The following is a 19314-nucleotide window of genomic DNA, read 5'->3' on the forward strand; positions in this document are numbered from 1 at the left end:
CCTGATAGCGGCCTTTCAGTGTCTGAATGGGGGCTGTAAGAAGGAAGAAGGCAGACTCTGCTAAAGAGTCTGTTATGATAGGACAAGGGGAAAGGCTTTCAAACTACCAGGGGGGACATTTAGACTGGATATAAGGAAGAAGTTTTTTTACAGCAAGGATGGTGAGGCACTGGAACAGGTTGCCTGGAGAGGTGGTTGGATGCCCCATCCTTGGAGACATTTGAGGTCAAGCTGGATGGGGCTCTGAGCACCCTGATCTAGTTGTAGGTGTCCTTGTTAACTGTGGAGGAGTTGCACTAGATGATCTTTAATGGTCCCTCCCAATTCAAATAATTTTATGATTCTATGACTTTAAATTTATGGTATAAGAAAGCTGCGGGTTGACACATTGGTGTTTGCTGTAAGCCCGTGGAGATGATGTTGCTAAATCTCTGACCAAGACCCATGGCAACATTGCCAGGGAACAATTGGCTTCTGAATCAACATTAGGGTCCGTGGGAGCGGATCTGGGAAAGGCTTGTGAAGGCTGCATAGCCAAAACCGAGTAATCACATTTGGTTCTAACTAAGCTCCTGCTGAATCACAGACGAAAGAAATTTGTGGAACCAATTTTTTGCTTGTTTTTCAGCTAAAGATCTGAAGTTTAGTCATATCTAATCCAAACAACGGATACTAAGGGTTGCATTGTACCTTCTGTGGGCTTAATTTTCTTTGAGATCCACTGTAAAAACAAAAAAAGGACTGTTGTGTATGATTATGTGGCAACAACAGTTTGGCACAGATTTAGTCAGATGACTTCCTGTACAAGTGTGAGACTTACAGCAGTGGATACTTGAAGGAGTGGAAAGCCACGAACAGTGATTTTGGCAGCATCTTTGTAAAGGCCTGCAGTCTTAACACCTGTAGGTAATGGTAAGGTGCCAGCAGAACCGCTGTCACCAAAGGCACAAAGAGAGTACAGCGCTGCCTAGGATCTGTTACCAGGCCAATACTGTGCTGCCTAAAATCTGTGCTTTGAAATAAAAAGCAAGAAAAAGTTGCTCCCTATGGCTGATTATATGTGATGAAAGAATATGTAAGAAAAAATCATTAATGCATATCTTTTTCACTAATATTTAAGATACATTTTTCAGTAAAAGGTCTTTTCTCTTTTTTATTTTTAATTCTATACTCCTAAGACAGCCATTTTTAAAGAGCAAGCAATTGAATCCATTCAGATTTTTTTTAATGGGAATAAAGCAGTAAAAATTAGGGCTTTTTTTGGATACTTTTTTTTCTCTGGAACCTGAGAATTTCTGCACATTTTCAGGTTTTGTCTTTATTTTAATATGGTTGGCTTTTTAAAATTTTGGTTGACTTGATTGGCTTTTTAAAATTTATTGTGATCTTTTTCGTGAACAAGGGAGTTTAAAAAAATTAGAATTTTGATAGTAAAATTTTTGACAGAAACAAACAAACCTAACATGATAATAAGCTCAAAAGAGATTATCATTATGTGTCAGCTAGAGTTTGGATCTACATCAGGACTGGTTGATAAGGAAAGCTGAGGTATTGGTGTGGGAACCGAAGGGGTAAGATCCTTCTAGAAATCAGAAGATAAATCTGTGAGGATGTTTTGATAACATTTCGTTTTGATAAGGGAAAAATGAAATAAGCTGTCGGTACAAAAGAGGAGGTTATGCTAGGGTCGACTGGAGCACAGTTGGTGCTTCTGGCCATACAGAGGTCGTTGCTGGAACGCTGTGGGTTCTTCTGCATCTTTCTGGGTGACTGGCAAGCTGAGTGTGAAGCCTGGTACCCACAGACTAATACTCTGATTCCAAGAGAGCATGTGTCCGCAAGCCAGTAAACAGGTTTTGCAATGTTGACTTACAGGTAGCAGCATAAATGCTGCAGAAAAATCGGTGGTCTCCTTTTAAACATTACTATATAAATTATCACAAGTGGGGAAGACTCTAAAAACTCATAAGAAGGAGATGATGTATAGGATTTGAGCTGGCACAATTTTTAAAGCATCACATTTCCAAAGTACTCCAAGCAAAAAAGGCGTTTCAGATGCTGTTCTGGTGGTGACGCGTGAGCAATGTGCCAGAAACTGATGGGTGAGGTGGAGCTCCTACCTACCGCAGTTGGTGCCAGCCACAGCCAAGGAGAAGGCTCTTTCCCCAGCACCTCGCTGCACTGCCCATGTGACAGCGCGGCCAGCTCACGGCATACAGTAGGCAGCTGACTTCAGCCCACAGGCATCTGCCTGACGTGGGACCACCTGGCGCCGTGCTGCAACCTGATGCTATAATGCGTGACAGCCAGGTGTTTGGTTTGGCTGGTTCATATGTCAGCGGGGCCGAACTTGATGGATAACGACATGAAAAATGGTGACGAATGCGCTGGCGGGAGAGAAGCTCGCCGCTTGGCCGAAAGCAGGATAAGCCTCTCATTCAAAGGTGCGCATGCTGCAGTGCAAAGGAGCCTATGCTCTGTGTGCTGTTGTGCGTGCTGTTTGAGGATGAGCATTATTTCAGAGTGCTCTGCAGCACTGGAATTTGCAGTGCAATCTCTGTAATACTGGTGCTCAGCTAGAATTGTCATTTGTTTACTATCACATGAAAAACCGATGAGGGGAAAAAAATGTGACAATATTTCTGCAGGAAAAGCCCACAAATCAAATCATCTTAACTGCAAGCCATAAGCTGGATCTTGACTATGCTGTGTAATGCCATGTGTTCAGGCTACTGATGCACCTGACTGAGTTAGATTTATCTTGAAGCAAAGAACATTTATCTTCTTGTCAAAGAACATACCTCTTCCAGATTTTTAAATGCGGATTTGTTTATGGTAGAGGATATCAAAGTTTAGCAAACGTCTCTTGGTAACCTCCTGAACTGAGGAAGATAAAATCTCTTGCAGTCTTTTCTACATCCCATTAAATCATCTCATTCCTTTAAATCTCAGTTTTTGTACTGGAATATGAAGAAGCCAACCATCCCTCATGCATGACAAGTTTGCTCTGAGCAAACAGTTCTGTGGAACTGTCAATCAAATAATGCCTCCTTAATGCTTTCCAGGATACTCTTCTCATACCGTTACATGTCTTCAAGGGCTCTTGTTAGTTTTACTAATCAAACACAGAACATAAATTGCATTCCCTGCCACAAAATGAGTTTTATTATGCTTTCCCATCTAACCAGATCTCGCAAAGGTCATGTGGCACTTGTCAGGAGTAACAGGAGACAGTGCTGGGCAACGGCTCGCCCCTCTTTGCCTTTCCTCAGCTAGGATTCATCTGGGCTGAATCCTTTCAATGCTCAGAGGGATTGCCTTTGCTTCTAAGGGCACAGTGCAGTATGATAAATATAATAGAAAAGCAACAGGTTGGAAATTAAATTTGGTCTTTGACTTCTAGTGAAAGACATTTCTGTGCAGGAGCTGTTTGGATACATAATTAGATTTAGAGATTGTGGCAAGAGATGGCCTTTAGGTTACAAACTGATGTGTTACAGGTTGACTCATGGGCACTGAGCTGTTTTGTTTTCCCTGGAAGCTGTACCATTCTGAAAACACACACAAGATGAATTATGTCCACTTCTGAAGAAAATGAAGTCTCTCCTGTAGCTTCAGAGTGAGCTGTAGCAGCCAAGGATGGTGAGTGTCAGGCAGATTTACACCCAAAGTGCTGCAAAGCTCATTGCCCATCTTTTCACCTGACCTACAGATGTCTTCCAGGCTTCTCGTTGTCCATAATTCTGAAGTACCAAACAATAGGCTGTGGAATATCTACTGCAATTTGGTTCATAGTTGCTTAGTGCTGAACAAACTGTATGCCTGCCCTTTTCTATTGCTTTTTGCACAAGTTTGCTTCAGGAGATGCTGGCAGTATAAGTTCTTTTCTGATTACCTATAAATAGCAAAGAGTGAACAGAGCAGTACTTCATGCCTATACAAATTAATAAGGTGGTCTGTACCTTAACTTAATCCTCTGGATTTTGTCAGGACTTTTCTGCACGAAGCAGGAGAGAGAACTGGAGCTTTAGCATTTCCAGAGCTTGTTAACATCCAATTTCGTTGATGCAAAACATGAAACATACATTTCAAGGGAGCGTTATGGTCAGAACACTCACAGGCGCAGACTGCAGAGGATAGCAGCTGCAGTGGCAGGAGTGGTTCAGTGAGCGCTCCTTTGCTGCATGTCTCATTGCATCAGTGCACAGATAGCTGTGATGTGCAGAGATGCTGCTGCTCTAAGTGCCGTTCTTGGGATGAAGCTAATGCGCCAGCTGGCTTGGTTCATTAAAACAGATAACAGGCTCTTGGTGACATTTTTGCTGAATTACTTAGATAATATAAATAACATTTCTAGTTAGTGCCTTTTATCTACCTTCAATTTCCTTACTTTTAATTTTTTTCACTAAATGTTCAAGTGGAGTTGGGATCATTTGGCTATTTAGTTTGTGGAGTACTTCATTTTTTAACGCCATACTTTGCCTTGCTGTATCTTTAACGAAATGCAACTGCCTGGATTGGACTGTCCAAGTCTCAGGCCAATTTCTTTTTTTAAGACGTTGTGCCAAAAGAGCTTGTTTGTATCCAAGAATGAGACAATTCAGTAATCTCTGATTTTTTTTTAAAAAAAAAAAAGGAAAAAGAGGGAAAAGAAGGGGGGGAAGGAAAATAAAACCACTAGCCAACTACCACAGAACAAACCTAGACTCTGTGAAAACGGAAAGTAGACCTAAAACTGTGAAGGTGATTGACTTTTAGCTGTTCCTTTTGAAATCTGCCCGTATTCAGCAAATCAGTACCTCTGTGAAAAGCTGCACTTTACACGTGCCTGGTGGTGATGACTCCTGTGTCAGCTGTTAAGCTCTCCCTGAGCTCCATTTAAGCATATTGGAAGCATTTCCCCTCAGAGCACAGATCTCAGCAGAAGCTGAGGCCAAGGAGCAAGCGGGAGGGCAATGATGCCAGGGGTTAGACCAGCAGGAAAGCTCCCATCGCCCATGCAACACATCTGTGCAGGGCACAGCCAAGGATGTCCTTATGTGAGGTAAATGCATTTGCATTAGCTTTAGTTTAGCTACTGTGAGTAGAAGTGAGCATGCAGGTGTTGTACCAGCACTGCAGTGGAGACTGGCAATGTCTTCTTTGCCATCAGCTCCAAGATGCTGACACCTCTGCAGCTGCTGCTGTATGAACAACCTCAGCTAACGGCAGCAGGAGTCTAGCTGCATGCTGTGCTATGGAAAGCTCTGAGCAGCATAAGAGGCTTTCAGTGTGCCTTAGGGCTCTCATCCTGTGCACTACTGATGGAACAACCCTGCTCGCTTGAAACTGGTTTTACTCTGTGTGTCTTGTGGGAAACTAAATTGAAGGTGTATATAGGGGCTCCAGAGGTCTGCTGTGATTAACTGTATTAGGAGAAGCTGAATATCTGCGTGATGCTTGGGCACAGCTTTAGCAGAACTCCTCATAGTTCAAAAGAAATACTTGAAAATCTGCTCATTTTTCAAGTTTCAAACTTTATCACTTAAAATTTCATCCTTGTATGTTTTTTTTTAAAGGCAAAAAACTTGATACAAAATATTTACCACCTACGCAAAAAATACATGAAAGGGAAAAAATAATCACTGTTGCAATTCTATGATGGTTTAACACAAAGAAAAAATCAAAATTGAATTCTGTAATACGGCAAAAATATGTGTTACATTAACATGAAAATGTTTTAATTTCCGTCAACAATTTTTTTTATCACAAGGGGAATATATAGAATTTGGACGGAAATCTGCTTACTATGTTTACTCAAATGAAGATGATATCTTGTTGCAAAATGTAAAACATAATAAAAGGCATTAATAGCAGTCTTTTGTGGTATCATTACTTATGGACATAACATTCAACGTATGGAAAACTGGGTGTGGATCAAAATGACCATAAAGACAGTAACCTAAAGAAATCTTATAAACATGTCAACACCCACCATTTATCCACAGATGGCTCATGCCAATGTAAAAAAAAACATACAAAATATGGTATCGTTCTGTACGTATGGTTTACTTTGTTGCATTGTTTGTTCATATGACTGTTAAAAACCAGGAAATTATATTATGAAGAGAATACTGGTTTTTGTTTATTAAAGTACAGCTTAACATCACTCTTTTCTTGTAATGAACATATACCAACAGTGATTAAAAAATAAACATTTATTTACAAAATATTGATGCATACATATTACACAAGTCAGTTATATCAAAGTGGTTTTTTAACAATATCTTTAGCAACCAACTATTTGCATTGTCTTATCATAGTGCAAACGGTAATGTTGCAAAGGCAGATTACAATATGGGATTATGGTTTGAACATTAGACTTCCATGCTGCCTTTTGTTTTACAATGTTTAGAAAACTATTCACCTTCCTTTAAAAAATATCTTTTTCTTGCGAATGTTGAATAGTGTACCTGAGGATAGGGCGAATTCATTATTACTCTAAATTCTTTCAATTAGATAACTATCCTTCTATTTACTCAGCCTGCTTACGTAGCACCATTGCCATTGATTACTAACATACTAATGAAAAAAAGGAATGGAAACACGCTAAATACACTATACCATCCCTAACTTCAGGATTTGTCCATATACGTGGAATTTCATCTTACGCATTTCACAACTCTGCACTATATATTCAAGTGTTCAAGGACGATTCTGGTGGTATTGTGTAGTGATGTATATGTTACCAGTATATATTTTCTGTAAATACAATATTAAGTGAAGCTGTGAAGAAGTTGATTTAAGAGCCCACTCCTTCTGTCCTCAGATGAGAAAGAGCTTACTTTTGATTACCAACATATGTTGAAAACTGCATATAAATTTTTGTCTGAATGACTGAATATTGATTCCCTCACAATGTAAGAAACTCATTTGTTAAATCCGGTGATTTTGATTGTAGCGTCTTTGTCCACTGTTTCAAAGCCAGCCCTTAGGTAATTCTATTGTCTTTTAGTTCACATTCTGTAGCTCGTGTTGTGCTTAATGCGGTCTGTACGATTGTACAGTATATGGATGTTGGCAATGCCTAGAGTATGTAATTTCACAGTTTCAAAGATGGTTGAGGGAATATAGCTTTTTTGGTGGCTTCCACAATTTATGAGGTGGTAGATCTCACGATGGTCTCATGAGCACCCGCAACGATCTACAACCATGGCTGGTATCTTTCCATATATTATTTGTTCTTTTCCATTGAAATACAGCATATTTATAGGGGACATCTTGGTGGGTGTGCAGCAAGGGCCTGCTGAGCCTCTTGGATTTGCTTGGTGTACCAGGTGAGTGTGCGGGTATTTCTGTAGAAATACAAATTCACATTCTCCAGAGCAGTAATTGGCTTTGTATCTTTTAGGTGCTATAATCCAGTCCCATCCAAAAGCTTCAAAATCCACTGTCAGTGGGTAGCGACAACATCGAGATTCTGTTGAGTGCTCGTCACAGTCAAGGCCAAAATCTCTGCGGGATCGTTTTGGTGTGTCTGTAACTCTGACCTCTAAAAATGGGTTCTGAGAGAAGAGGAAAAGGAATCGGAAGTATTAACAAGGTAGGTGTATGTAATTTGAGTAAAAACATGCAAATAGATATCTCTGACTTGAACATATCAAATTAATATTCTCAAATAACATTTGCAAACATTTTTGAAGTTCTACCCTTCTAAGAACTTCTTCCTCATCCAAGTCATAGAATCATAGAAACATAGAGTGGCCTGGGTTGAAAAAGACATCAAAGATAATCTAGTTTCAACCCCCCTGCCATGGGCAGGGTCACCATCCACTAGACCAGGATGCCCAGAGCCAAGTCTCCTGCATTTGTTCCCTGCTCAGGGATTATTTCTTCTCTTCATTCTGACAACCAGCATTTCCCTGCTGCTTCTCCAAGGAGTTTTAATTTCTGAGTATCTCTTCCTGAAATCACTATCATCTCGGTTCTACCATCATTTCTTATTAACTGCTAAGAGAAAGTTTCAGAAATCATGAGAATCCTGGGTTTTTACTTTAGCTATTATTTTCCTTAGCACTACAATAAGAGCTTTTCTTTCTCTCTCTCTCTCTCTCTCTTTCTTTCTTTCTTTCTTTCTTCTCCATAGAAGAACTCACAAAAGGAAAAAAAAACCTCTAAACAAACCAACAAAAAAAAACACATTTAAAGAGCAGGATCCAACCAGTGTTGGTTTCCCTTTTGCAAGTTTGTCTTAAGTTCCCTCCATTAAAATGGTATTCTATTTGAGTTTTCTGGATATCAGGTAAGGCTTCTCCTCCAGACCAAAGAGAACAGGAAATCTCTCTAATTACAGTTTGATGGAGTGATTGGAGTGGTGGTAGAAATGAATGTTTCACCTGCTGGTGCAGGTTATTTCCATTTCACAGCTTTTACTCAGCTAGAGGGGTGGATTTGCTGCACTGACTTTGGAGGGACAACTAATATTTTGTCTGCTGAGAGAGCATTGTGGCCAGGAGAGTACTTTGGGCAGAGCTCTGAGCCACATTCTTCCAACTGAAGGTGTCTTTGCACAGTTCTTAACTGAGAATTGAAAGAAATTGCAACCTTTGCAATCATGAGTTTGAAAAAGTTCCCAAAGTTTCCTCTGCTCCACAGAAATTTCAGCACAGTGTGCCTGTTTAGTGCCCACTGGGATGATGCATTAAGGAACAGCATTCCTCAGGAATAAATAATAGCCTAGCTAACAGCTACTCAGGTTGGTTCCTTTCAAGAGACACACCTTTAGGGTTACACTTTGCCCAGCTGCTGGAAAAGCTCCTTCCAAAAATAAGCAGTATAGAGAGAGGCTTGTTGGAGAGGAGCATCCCACTACAGAGAGCTGCTGGAGAGGAGCTGGAGGAAAGAGAAGATACTTTTCCTCTGCTGTGGGCTGCAGAGCATCTAACCCTGTGTTGCTATTGATTCAGTTTGTTTTTACAGATGGTGATAGCTCTAGGAAAACCTTGGCTTATCCACATGAGTGAAGACACCTTGTTGGATATTTGAATGGGTGGAGGTAATGTGGCCACTAATGATTTCTAGCTGACCTCTTTCAACTATGGGAGACTCACATCTGTGATGGATCTACAATTAAGATGTGCTTTTCCTCTTGATTCTTTTCACTCCATTACCCTGCTATGAAGTTAAACATCTCATAGCTACATAAACAGAATGTCTGTTGTGTAGCAATCAAAGCAAAATTATTTTCTCGGTACTTTATTCAAAAGCAGAAATTTCTTGGTTGTTTCAGCTATTTTAGTAAGTTCAGCTATTTTAATGGTTGCAGATGATTAGCAATTTGGGGAAGCAACAAGGAAAATGCTGTAGTTCAACTGGTACACTTCAGATCTAATTTGTTCATCTTACAGCAAGAAATTACAAGTTACTTTATGCTATTCCTCATCATTGTGATGCATTTATTGTATCTAGCAGAATTTACGTATTCCAATATTTATGGTAGGAGGAATGATTCATTTTGTCACATATTAAAAGATACACAATTTAGGACTCATAAACATAGATAATTTTCATAGTCATCAACAGAAAATACATGCATACAGAATAGGGAGAAACCCTCTCAGGTGTTGAATGAAAAATCTCTTCAATGCTATTTAAGGCAAATTTCTCATCAGAGAAAGGGTTGAAAAGTTTTTATTTTCTTTATGCAAAATAACTTCTCGTTAAGCAGTATTTGCTCTCAAGTTTGGAAATAGCGTTACTTTGTTAGTACCATCCATTGATAAGTATCAAAATATTTTCCAATCAGTGCTTCACAACATGACCCTGAGGTAATGAAATTCATCTTAATTTTTCAAAAAGGGAAATGGAGGCACAGGAATGCAAAGTGATTTTGCCATTAATTGAGAGCAAAGAGCAAAATAATTGGGTATATAGAACCTTTCTTTTCCATTCACTAAACAATATTTCCACTTTTATCCTTAAAACAAAACTCAAACACTTTCCAGGTAAAAAAACCAAGATATTTAAATGGAATTTTTCTAATAAACTTACCAATCCATCTTCACCTGGTCCTGGGAATGTTACAGCAAGATCTCGTCCATTCTCATCAAAAGCTTTTATTTCGATGCCTAAATTGGATTCAGGCTGTTTGAGCCAATTTTGCAACACTGTCTTCACATCAATACTCTGCCAAATACCAGTGCCTGGGTTCATGTCAAGTTTCAAAGATCGAATTCCAGTATATCTTGTACCGTCTTTCATGGGTTTAATAAGTCTCAGGATCTGCACAAACACTGTTGTAGGTTTTTGGACTTGCCTCAAGTATATCCATAATTGTGCCTTTACTACTTTGTTATATTGTATTTTAGAGCTAAACTTAAAGAAGCAACATTTTGGTTTTCCCTCCATTTGTACAAGAAAATCAGCTATAAATGAATGGAAAGAACAAATTACTGAACAGGGAACAAGAAGAAATATGCATATATCAACCCAATTCTTTTCCAGATCATGTAGGATGTCTTACAATATTACATAAACAGTATTGGTAACAAAGTGGATGCACTATCATTCGGTTTCTGTGCTTTACAGTCTACAGCAAATATAATCATTATGCTGTCACCTAACAGCAACATAACATGACAAGGAATTGATGGCTGCTTTGTAAGCAGGCTAAAAGAAGATTTGACTAACCATTTTCTAAGTAACTGTAGCTGATCCCTTGCAATCTGTAGGTTATGCAGAGTGAGCAATGTGCACAGGCAGAAATTCAGGAATAATAGGCAAGAGAAGAAAAGCACTGCAGAGGTACTCTGGTGGTCCTCAAGGATCTGGCCATCACACCAGCACTGTGGGCTGACCCATGCAGCTGCAGAAAAGTCTCTTTCTCAGACAAAATTTGCCAGAGGATAGGGCACAGCCAATGCCACTTCACAGGGACAATTGCAAGCCCACTTTTGCTGTTCATCTGAGGACCTTCATAAAGCAACAGCAACTCAGCATGAACTGACTCAACGTTTATGTCACCTCTAGGAATTTTTAGTTTACTAAACAACCTTAGGGTGCTGTGGATTGTGCAAATAGAGGCAAACTACCTGAACACTTTATTTTCTTTTCTAAGTGGAAAAAAAAATTGAACATGCTAATCTAAAGATTTGTTTTCATTTCAACATTACTATAGGAAAATCATGTGCAGTGCTGCTGCATTCCTCCTTCCTGTAGCCTATAGAGCAGCTGTCCTACCTAGTCATGATAGTGTCTCTCTATGCCAGGATAAAGCAGATAATGCTTATCTTAAACGGTACAGATCTTTGACACTCATAAATCAGATCACTTAAGATAACTGCCTCTTTAGCATATTTATAGCAGTTCAAAGGCTTTTTATAAAAAGAAGGAAATAGAGCAATAAAGCATAATGACTTTTCCCCAGTAGTAACTCTATAGAGGTTTAATTAAAATAGTTTTGAAATCTTGGACATAATAGGCTAGAATAAAACTGCTGACAGTTTGTGATAAGGCTGCAATAATGTATGACCATTAAATATGCATCTTATTAAAGTTAAAAAAAATCTTACAGATGAAGCTATTTTTTTTTTTGTCCTTGTATGCATTTTAGCTGGCTACAGCAGCTGACATTATTCTAGTATATGTATTGCAATGATATCTGTAACTGCTAACCTGCCTTATATGTCCTGACATAGTTTTCCTTTTTGACATCATATTCAAAAGTGATATTTTAAAAAACAGCTGCCACAGCCAAATACTTTAGCTGATGAAGAACATAAGATACTATAGTATTAGCTGTGCAAAAGATACTTGATAGGAGCTGTAGCAGATGTTTAGCACTCAGAAGATAACTTAGAATCTGCTCATTCAGTAAATGCCTTCATTCTTCCTTGGCACGACTACTGGAGCTGATTGCTATAACATGGACATTTTAACATTTAAATCTGTTACACATATATTTGCTTTAAAAATATAGTTTTAACTAAGAGGTGGGTGGTGCTAGCTTATGGGATCAGCAAAGAAGCAAGAATTTAACTCTGTACTTGCACTTGCTGTAACATGCTGTAGTTAAGTAGGTTTCCTACTCTAAGCTGTATTTCTACTCATTTCTATTGCTCTTAAACACATTAGCAGGTGGAATGTCATGCAGAAAAATATAGCTATCTTGTTAGCTGCACTTGCACTTTCTATCTGCAATAGGGAATGCCCTGAATGCTGCAAATAACAGAGCCAACTGAACTACAGATCTCCTTTTGCTTTCTAAAGCAACTGGCAAATCTAAGTGTGCTACAGGGCACACACATTATAAGGAGCCGAAAAAATGAACAGTAAAACAAAGGCTCGCAACACGGTCATTTGAACCTGACTCAAATTCTTTAGAAATACGCTCTCCTCCCTCCCTCCGGCAGACTCCAGCCAGCAGCCTGTTGGGAGAGCCTGAGAAGGAGTTGTGTGGCTCTACAGCACGGAGACAACTCTCTCGGAGGAGCGGTGCGAGACGAAAGCAGCAGGGTTATTACTTACACTCCGTAGGCATTGTGATAATCGTTTCGGTTGTGGCATGATAGTCATCGTCTTCCAAAGAGCCATCGCTACTGTCGTCTCTCTGGACGTCATACTGATCAATCAGTTCCTGCAGTGGAGGAGCTTTGGGTAAAAGTTGTTTAATAACATCCCTGCTAATGTTAGGTGCTTGCTCCAGGCGCAGTTTGCTGAGGATTTGAATTTTTATGGCTTCTATTCTGGAGGATTTTGTATTCTGTCTCCACGTACAAGCATTGCACAGTCCGTCTTTTTCAGCGTTTTCTGTGGGCTGACTACTGCCATCAAGAGCCACCGGATCAACAGAAATCTGCATGAACAGGTATATATAAACATAGACTGCTAGCTTTTGCATGATCTTACAGTCACTGCAGCTTTTCCCCTTTTTTTTTTTCCTCTCCCTCTTCCCCTTTTTCTTTCAGTTCTAAACAGATCCGTGAAAGCAAATGCAATCTGAGAGACAGCCTGCCACACTGGTGTGCCTTATATATGCCAAGGGGGCTTTTATACTCCAACTTTGATTAGGCTCATGTCGTCAAAACCGACGATTGGTTGTTGTCCCAACAATGAATCTAGCTGTCAGAGGTTAAAGCCCTGTCGATCACAAGTCACTAGACAGCATTTAGTTACAGCCAAGGGTGAACTGATTTATCTGGTGGCTTCATAGAGGATATGTCTTCACATACTGAAAGGATATATTTCCAAGTACTATGGGCAGCAGTGCTGGACGACAGCACTATCATTCTTAAATATACACCAACCACATAGCCGCACTATGAATTGAGGCAGAGCTCTCTTTAAAGTTGCTTTAGGATTCCATTGCTATTTTGACTGAAAGTTTGCACTATCTAAAGGAAAATTCTGAGGAATTTCTGTTAGCAAGAAGGAAAAAAATACATTATCAATACATTGCAAACGTTAGGAATCTGTGTTGTTCAACAGTTAAAGTGTATTAAGTTGTTCATATTTCAGAACACCTCAATAGGTTTTTCTGATAGGTACTAGATAAGCAGGAATAAAGACTTTGTGCACGTATGACTATAAGTGAGTGCTAATTCTTTGACCCTTTAGTATCAAAATTAATTACAGAAGTGTGTGGACACATATTAAGTAAAGCAAGCTTGCCTTGTCAGCAAAATCCTGGGCAGCAAATTAGATACTGAGAGACTTTTAGTAGCAAAGGTATTTTTAAGGAATATCATTAGCTACTCAACTCTAATATTACACGGAAATACTCCAGGTGGTTTTTTTCACTATTACTGAAAGTTGTAAAAGACATAAAACATTCAAATCCCTGTCAGTAAATCTTCATTTTCCATATCCTATTTTATTTCAGTTCAGAATACCTCTGTATTATGCCAACTGAAGTGATAGTGTGTTTTCTTTTCCTTTCTACTCAAGCATCTGTAAGTTCTTTGTATCCCGCTTATATTTTTAAAATTATGGTTTTAATATGCTTTCTGCACAAGATACATCTAAGCAGGATTGTATAATTACAGGTCATGGCTTATAAAATCTTACATTAATGTAGATGACATTGGACATGCTGCTAGCAAAAAAAAAAAAAAAGGAATTAATTTTCATTTGGGGAGTTGAGGGTCAAGATGTTAGAACAAACACAAATCCTGGAATTTCATGCAATATGCCAGAGTTTGCCTATCTAAGTTAGGACCATATTGTCAGTTTTTCACCAATTTTTTTTTGTTTCTTTTCCATTATGAGCACACCTGAAAATGTGGCAAACACAGGGATTTTTTTGCATATGTTCATATGGGAAGAATGTTACTGCATAGGATGATGTGGATCAGAACAACTAAAGAGCTATTTTTCTGCCTGGTCATCTGTGTTATTTTGTATTGCCTTTCCAGGGCACGAAAATTCACTACATGGCACAGAACTGAGCCTAATATTCAGCTCATGACCAGTAATATAAATATTGAGTATTTGGTTGAAATTGATTGTCCTTCCACGGTGTAAACTTGATGCAAGCAGTAAATGTATCGCATTCACACGTTCGAGGCTATAGCTTTAGGGTCTAACCCTGATGTTCACATTTCAGCCAAATCCATGTGTAAAGCAAGCATTTTGACTGCTTATATCCTGAGCATTTGTTTTCACACAAGGTACTTCGTGCAACTGCTTTCAATATGTGATAACATACATGGGCTCATGGTTCACTGGAACTAGAAATCAGGAGAGATCTGAGTTTGCAGTGCCATGCCCATAACATACTGTTTTAAACAGACTTTTAATGTTCTTGTCCTTTAAAGAGGCCAGTACATTACAGGTGCTGGAAAAACTTCTTTATGAATGGTGGATAGGATGATTCACATGAAGGGTCTTGAAAATCACTAACCCAGTTTCAGAATAGTTATAAGGTTTGGGTAGATTCTTTATTTGTTTTGTGCTGTGGTGTTGTTTTTAATATATTATAACAATGAATGTCATTATAAAGCTATTTTATACTAATCAGATTTACTAAAGAGCTGAATATAAAAGGGAATCTACACCTGAGTGGAAACCTTGATATAGTGCCAAGTTTCACACTAGATACAGTTCCAAAGAGAATGATGATCCATCAATAAACAGGTAGGAACACTGACGCAGTCATTAAAATCAGTATCATTAAATATCTGGCAGACTGGCTGGGAGCCACTCATTGTGTCTCCTCTTAGTGCCCTGCAGCAGCTTGCCTGGTGTGGTACCTGGCCTCCTCTTTCTCATTCAAGGTCTTGCACTGTCTGGTTGTCAACTAATGCATGATTTTTTGTCAATCTTGTCTAACAATTCTGCAAAAAAAAGGCCACCCTTTTCCCCTCAGTAAGGCATTTGTTTATGACTGCAGGACCAAAATCCTTTATTTTTTATGCCTCAAAATGCCACTGAGCTCTGAGCAAGAGCAGAGCTTTCTCCCAGCCACCATGGTGATGCACGGTGGCAAACCAATCCTCCTTAGTACCACGCATACTTGCTATCTAAAAGTAGAAGATAGCAGTGGCAGCTGGTGAGGTGACAGGGGGACTACCTGCCTAAGGCACAAACAGTGCCCCAGAACTCAGCAGCAGCTGCACAACCATAAGAAAGATTTTTCCAGTGGCTCCCTCATGATATGCACTTTATATCAATGTTCTCTGAATACCTGTCAGTTGTTAGTAGAATAACTTTGTCTTCATCTTTTGTTGTTGCTGTTTCTTTTCTGAGACTGCAAGAATTTGGAGAGAGCTTAAGGCATAGCATTTAATCAGAAGATATTGAAGCACTCAATTTCTTTAAGAGTGCCAAATAGAAATGTTTTTTCTTTATGACTTTCATAGTGGCATTTAAGGAGAATGCTGGCTACAGAAGTAGGTGACAGAGGTGACAAAAGTAAGTAATAATTGAAAACTAAGCAACCAAAGTATTTCCCAAAAAAATTATTTTGCAAAAATGATTTTAAAATATCCAGCATGTTAGCATCAGCAAAACCAAAGAAGAGTTAAAAATGAAATGCACATCTTACTGAACTTTATGGCATTTTAATATTATCTTTGGGATTTGTGTCATTCTACCCACTGTGCCTGCCAATAGCAAACAGTATTCCCAACCCTGGCTATTCAAAGATCATGACTCAGGCCCCCAAAATCAAGCAACATAAGAATGTGTCTCTTTCAAAAGAGAAAAGGCACACATCTGTCTACCTGTCAGCTGCCCTTTGGCTTTCCCCTTTCCACCAGCAGTTTTCATATTCATTGGAAAACCTAAGGAAAATATAAAAAATAATCAAACCCAAACATGATGGATACAGAGGTTTTGAAGACACTGTGTTACTGTGAGTTTTATGGAAAAACATCAACTGTGTAGAGGAAAAGGAGATTACTAATGCCGTCCCTGAGGAGAAGGCAAGCAGAGCCCAACCATTACCCATCCTTTTTGGCAGCCTTTAATTAGCCAATCAGCATGTGCTTAGTCATTAGTCAGCACACTGATAGCTCTGGACCATCTACACTGGGTCATCTCTTGCCTGGCCAGCAACCCAGAAAAGATAGATAGGACAGGATGGGATTTGAGCTTGTTACAAGGGTGGACCAAATGGCTATGGAAGGGGAACCAGCACATTTCCAAGAAAGAGCAACAGAAGTAAGAAGGAGCTCATGGCAGGGAAGGAGAAGGATGTAGGTTACAACCGTGCCAGAAATCAGGCATCTTCGTTCTGTTGTAGGCTAGATTGTCAAACATTTCCTTGCAGACTGGAAGACTAGAAATTCACTCACCTTTTTTTCTGTTATTGAACTTAAATGAAATTGTTCCCGTAATTGTCTCACTGCAAAAGGCAGAACTTGAATAAAAAGTCACGTGTGATGAAACGCACTGTAAACATGCACTTGTTGCTCACAATGATTTTTGTTCTATTTCAGAACCAGTTGGTTTCTATTCTTATAACGAATGTTATAAGGAAGTTCCTGGACATCTGGGTAAGATATTCATTCAGTCACCTTATATCGCTTTTCAGAATGACAGAATTGCAGGGGTTGAAGGGGATCTCTGGAGACTGTCAAGTCCAGCCCCCCTGTTTCTAGAATAAGATATCAAAAAGGAGAGAAAATTCCATTTAAAATATTTTCAGCTAGATTCATCTTTTACTTTTTTGCTATAAGCTGAGCATAATGGTTATGAAGTAATTTTGGTTAGAAAATTTACTACTAAATAGAAAAAATGAGACATATAATGAAATGCAATGGAGTTGGGGTACTTTCAGTGCTTAAGTATGAGCCCAGCTGTCTCAACTCACCAGGTGCTTTATGTCAGACACCTGAATTGTAAGAAAAAATGCATTTTATTGAACTTGATAGCACGTATAAAGTAATGTCTAATGAAACATAGAAAGAAATATCACAACAACAAAAAGTCTATGAAAACATCACCACAACTGCATTATGTAAATTAAAGCTGCAGCTACGGTTAGTCATAAATAACTACAGTTTAAATTAAAACTTTTACCATTAACTAAGAAATCTGTAACTATGAAGAAACCTAGGTCTGTAACAAAAGCCCTAGAATAGTTTGTCCTTCTCTGTATATTTTCCTACAGAAGTGGTCATATATAACCTTCTAAACGTTGTGCTACATCAGCTACTTGATGACATGGATGTTTAACTGCTTTGACTTACAACCAAAAAAAAGAAGGTAGCAAGCTCGTCTTGTTTTCACCACTTTTGAGTTCCAGTTAATAGAGAGCAAATTCCACATAAGAGAAAAGCATGGTGTGGGATACAGATGCCACGGTGCACCAGCATCTGGATGCAATCTGCTGCAACTCCTCAATTCCTGCTCTCTTGTTTTCCCAGGAAAGCCAAGAAGTTCATGCATTTGGGATTTTGCGGAGTCTCCTTTCAAGGCATACTCGGGTCTGTGCCCACATTTGAAGTACCAGCACAAAACTTCACTCTGCCTGGCAGATGATTTCCTCACCTCAGGAGCTCAGAGAGATAGAGAGTCTTACCTGCTCAGGACTTTCCTCATCAGCAGTGGCACGTAAGTATGCAACAGATGAAATGGGAGAAACAAATAAAATGGGTGGGAAACTGGTGCTGTGGCAATGTTGGCCTTTGATGTACCTCTCAGCTCACCCAGGAACTGCCGCTGAATTTGATAAGGCTTAGGGGAGTGACATGGGGTCTCCTTCAGCTGGTATCCAACAGCTTTCTCTTCTCACTGTCTTCTGACTGTGAGTTAGTGCTGCAGGGCACAGTTGTATGTTTGTGCTGGGCCAGAATTTTCCCACTGTGTTTTTCTCTCCTGCATATTCCAGTGCTTATTAATTCACATCATTGCTCTAGAACAGACCAGATATACTAATGGAAATGAACTTTACAAGTAGATAGGGAAATGTATTCCCACTGGACTTCTTAAAAACATTTTAGGGAGGATGCACTTACAGTAAATGCTTCTTGTTTTTCCTGAGTTTTGTATTCAGCTTTTTATTCTGCAGCCTTCATTGTGATGTTTCATTACCAATCTTACAATAAATCTTACAGTAGGGCCCTGTTAAACACCTGTTTATTTCTAAAGGCTCCCTCCTTGCTACAGCATGCTTTCTTCTCTTTAGTCCTGCATCATTTATAATTCTACCCAGAATTCCTGACATTAATATTCAATGTTTACTGAAATAGCTGAGGAAAACCAGGCCCATGTCACAGCGGAATGGAGTGGATGGTACGAGCATGATCCCAAGTGCAGGCATGAAATTGAAATCAGTGTGCCTGCCCACTCATTGTCCACGGCAGCTTTCAGTGCCGACTAACAAGCAGGGAGCATCATCTCTGGGCATTGAGGAAAACCAGGAAATCCTTGCAGAAGCCTGCAAATGGTGGTGGGATTGTCACTGTCAGCCTTGGAGGTGTGAAGCCAGGAGCCACCCCACTGGGATGTTAGCGCTCCGCTTGGAGCACTGCTGCTGTGTGCTGGGAAACATGCAGTTCCTAGAAGGAGCCGGTGCTGGATGGGGATGAGTTTCCCTTCTGCACAACCAGGGCCTATGAAGCACCAAAGTCCCTCATTTTGTTATTTCTGACGGTAACAACTCTCCTCCCTAGAGTGGAGTGGGGATTTTCAGGCTGGGAATTGGAGGTTTGCTGTGTGCGGCCTGTCCTCTGCTGGGCTCTGCGAGAATGGCACCCACTGGGACGCGGAGATGCAGAGTGCTCTGGGTCTGAAGAGTACTCTTTTTACTTTTTTTCCCCTCTTTTCTCTTTTCCCTGTTTTCTCTCTTACTTTTTTCTTTTTCCCGCTTCCCCTCCCCCTTTCCCCTCTCTT

At 39.6% G+C, this 19314-nt stretch overlaps 2 protein-coding genes across 2 annotated transcripts in view; one reads left to right on the forward strand and one right to left on the reverse strand.

Annotated features, from left to right (window-relative positions):
* MSTN (myostatin) lies at positions 6064-13286 on the reverse strand. The gene is made up of 3 exons (XM_021400400.1): positions 12505-13286; positions 10030-10403; positions 6064-7544 (listed from the first exon to the last, which is right to left on the reverse strand). The coding sequence occupies exons 1-3, from the start codon at positions 12875-12877 to the stop codon at positions 7164-7166; spliced, it is 1128 nt and encodes a 375-aa protein (XP_021256075.1). The 5' UTR covers positions 12878-13286; the 3' UTR covers positions 6064-7163.
* C5H2orf88 (chromosome 5 C2orf88 homolog) overlaps positions 12744-19314 on the forward strand; it is a 29823-nt gene continuing 23252 nt past the window's right edge. The window contains exons 1-3 of the mRNA XM_021400401.1: positions 12744-12844; positions 16917-16973; positions 17847-18033. The gene's annotated coding sequence lies outside the window, so the exon portion shown is untranslated. The remainder of the gene's footprint in view (positions 12845-16916; positions 16974-17846; positions 18034-19314) is intronic.

This window comes from Numida meleagris, chromosome 5 (genome assembly GCF_002078875.1).
Source record: "Numida meleagris isolate 19003 breed g44 Domestic line chromosome 5, NumMel1.0, whole genome shotgun sequence".
In the NCBI taxonomy this organism is placed as follows: domain Eukaryota; kingdom Metazoa; phylum Chordata; class Aves; order Galliformes; family Numididae; genus Numida; species Numida meleagris.

Excerpts from the sequence above, each read along its gene's own strand:
- MSTN (XM_021400400.1), bottom strand. The coding sequence starts at position 12,877 with ATGCAAAAGCTAGCAGTCTATGTTTATATATACCTGTTCATGCAGATT. Across the intron at positions 10,404-12,504 it reads TATCACAATGCCTACGGAGT|CTGATTTTCTTGTACAAATG; the intron begins GTAAGTAATAAC and ends ATTCATTTATAG. Across the intron at positions 7,545-10,029 it reads GACCAGGTGAAGATGGATTG|AACCCATTTTTAGAGGTCAG; the intron begins GTAAGTTTATTA and ends CTCTTCTCTCAG.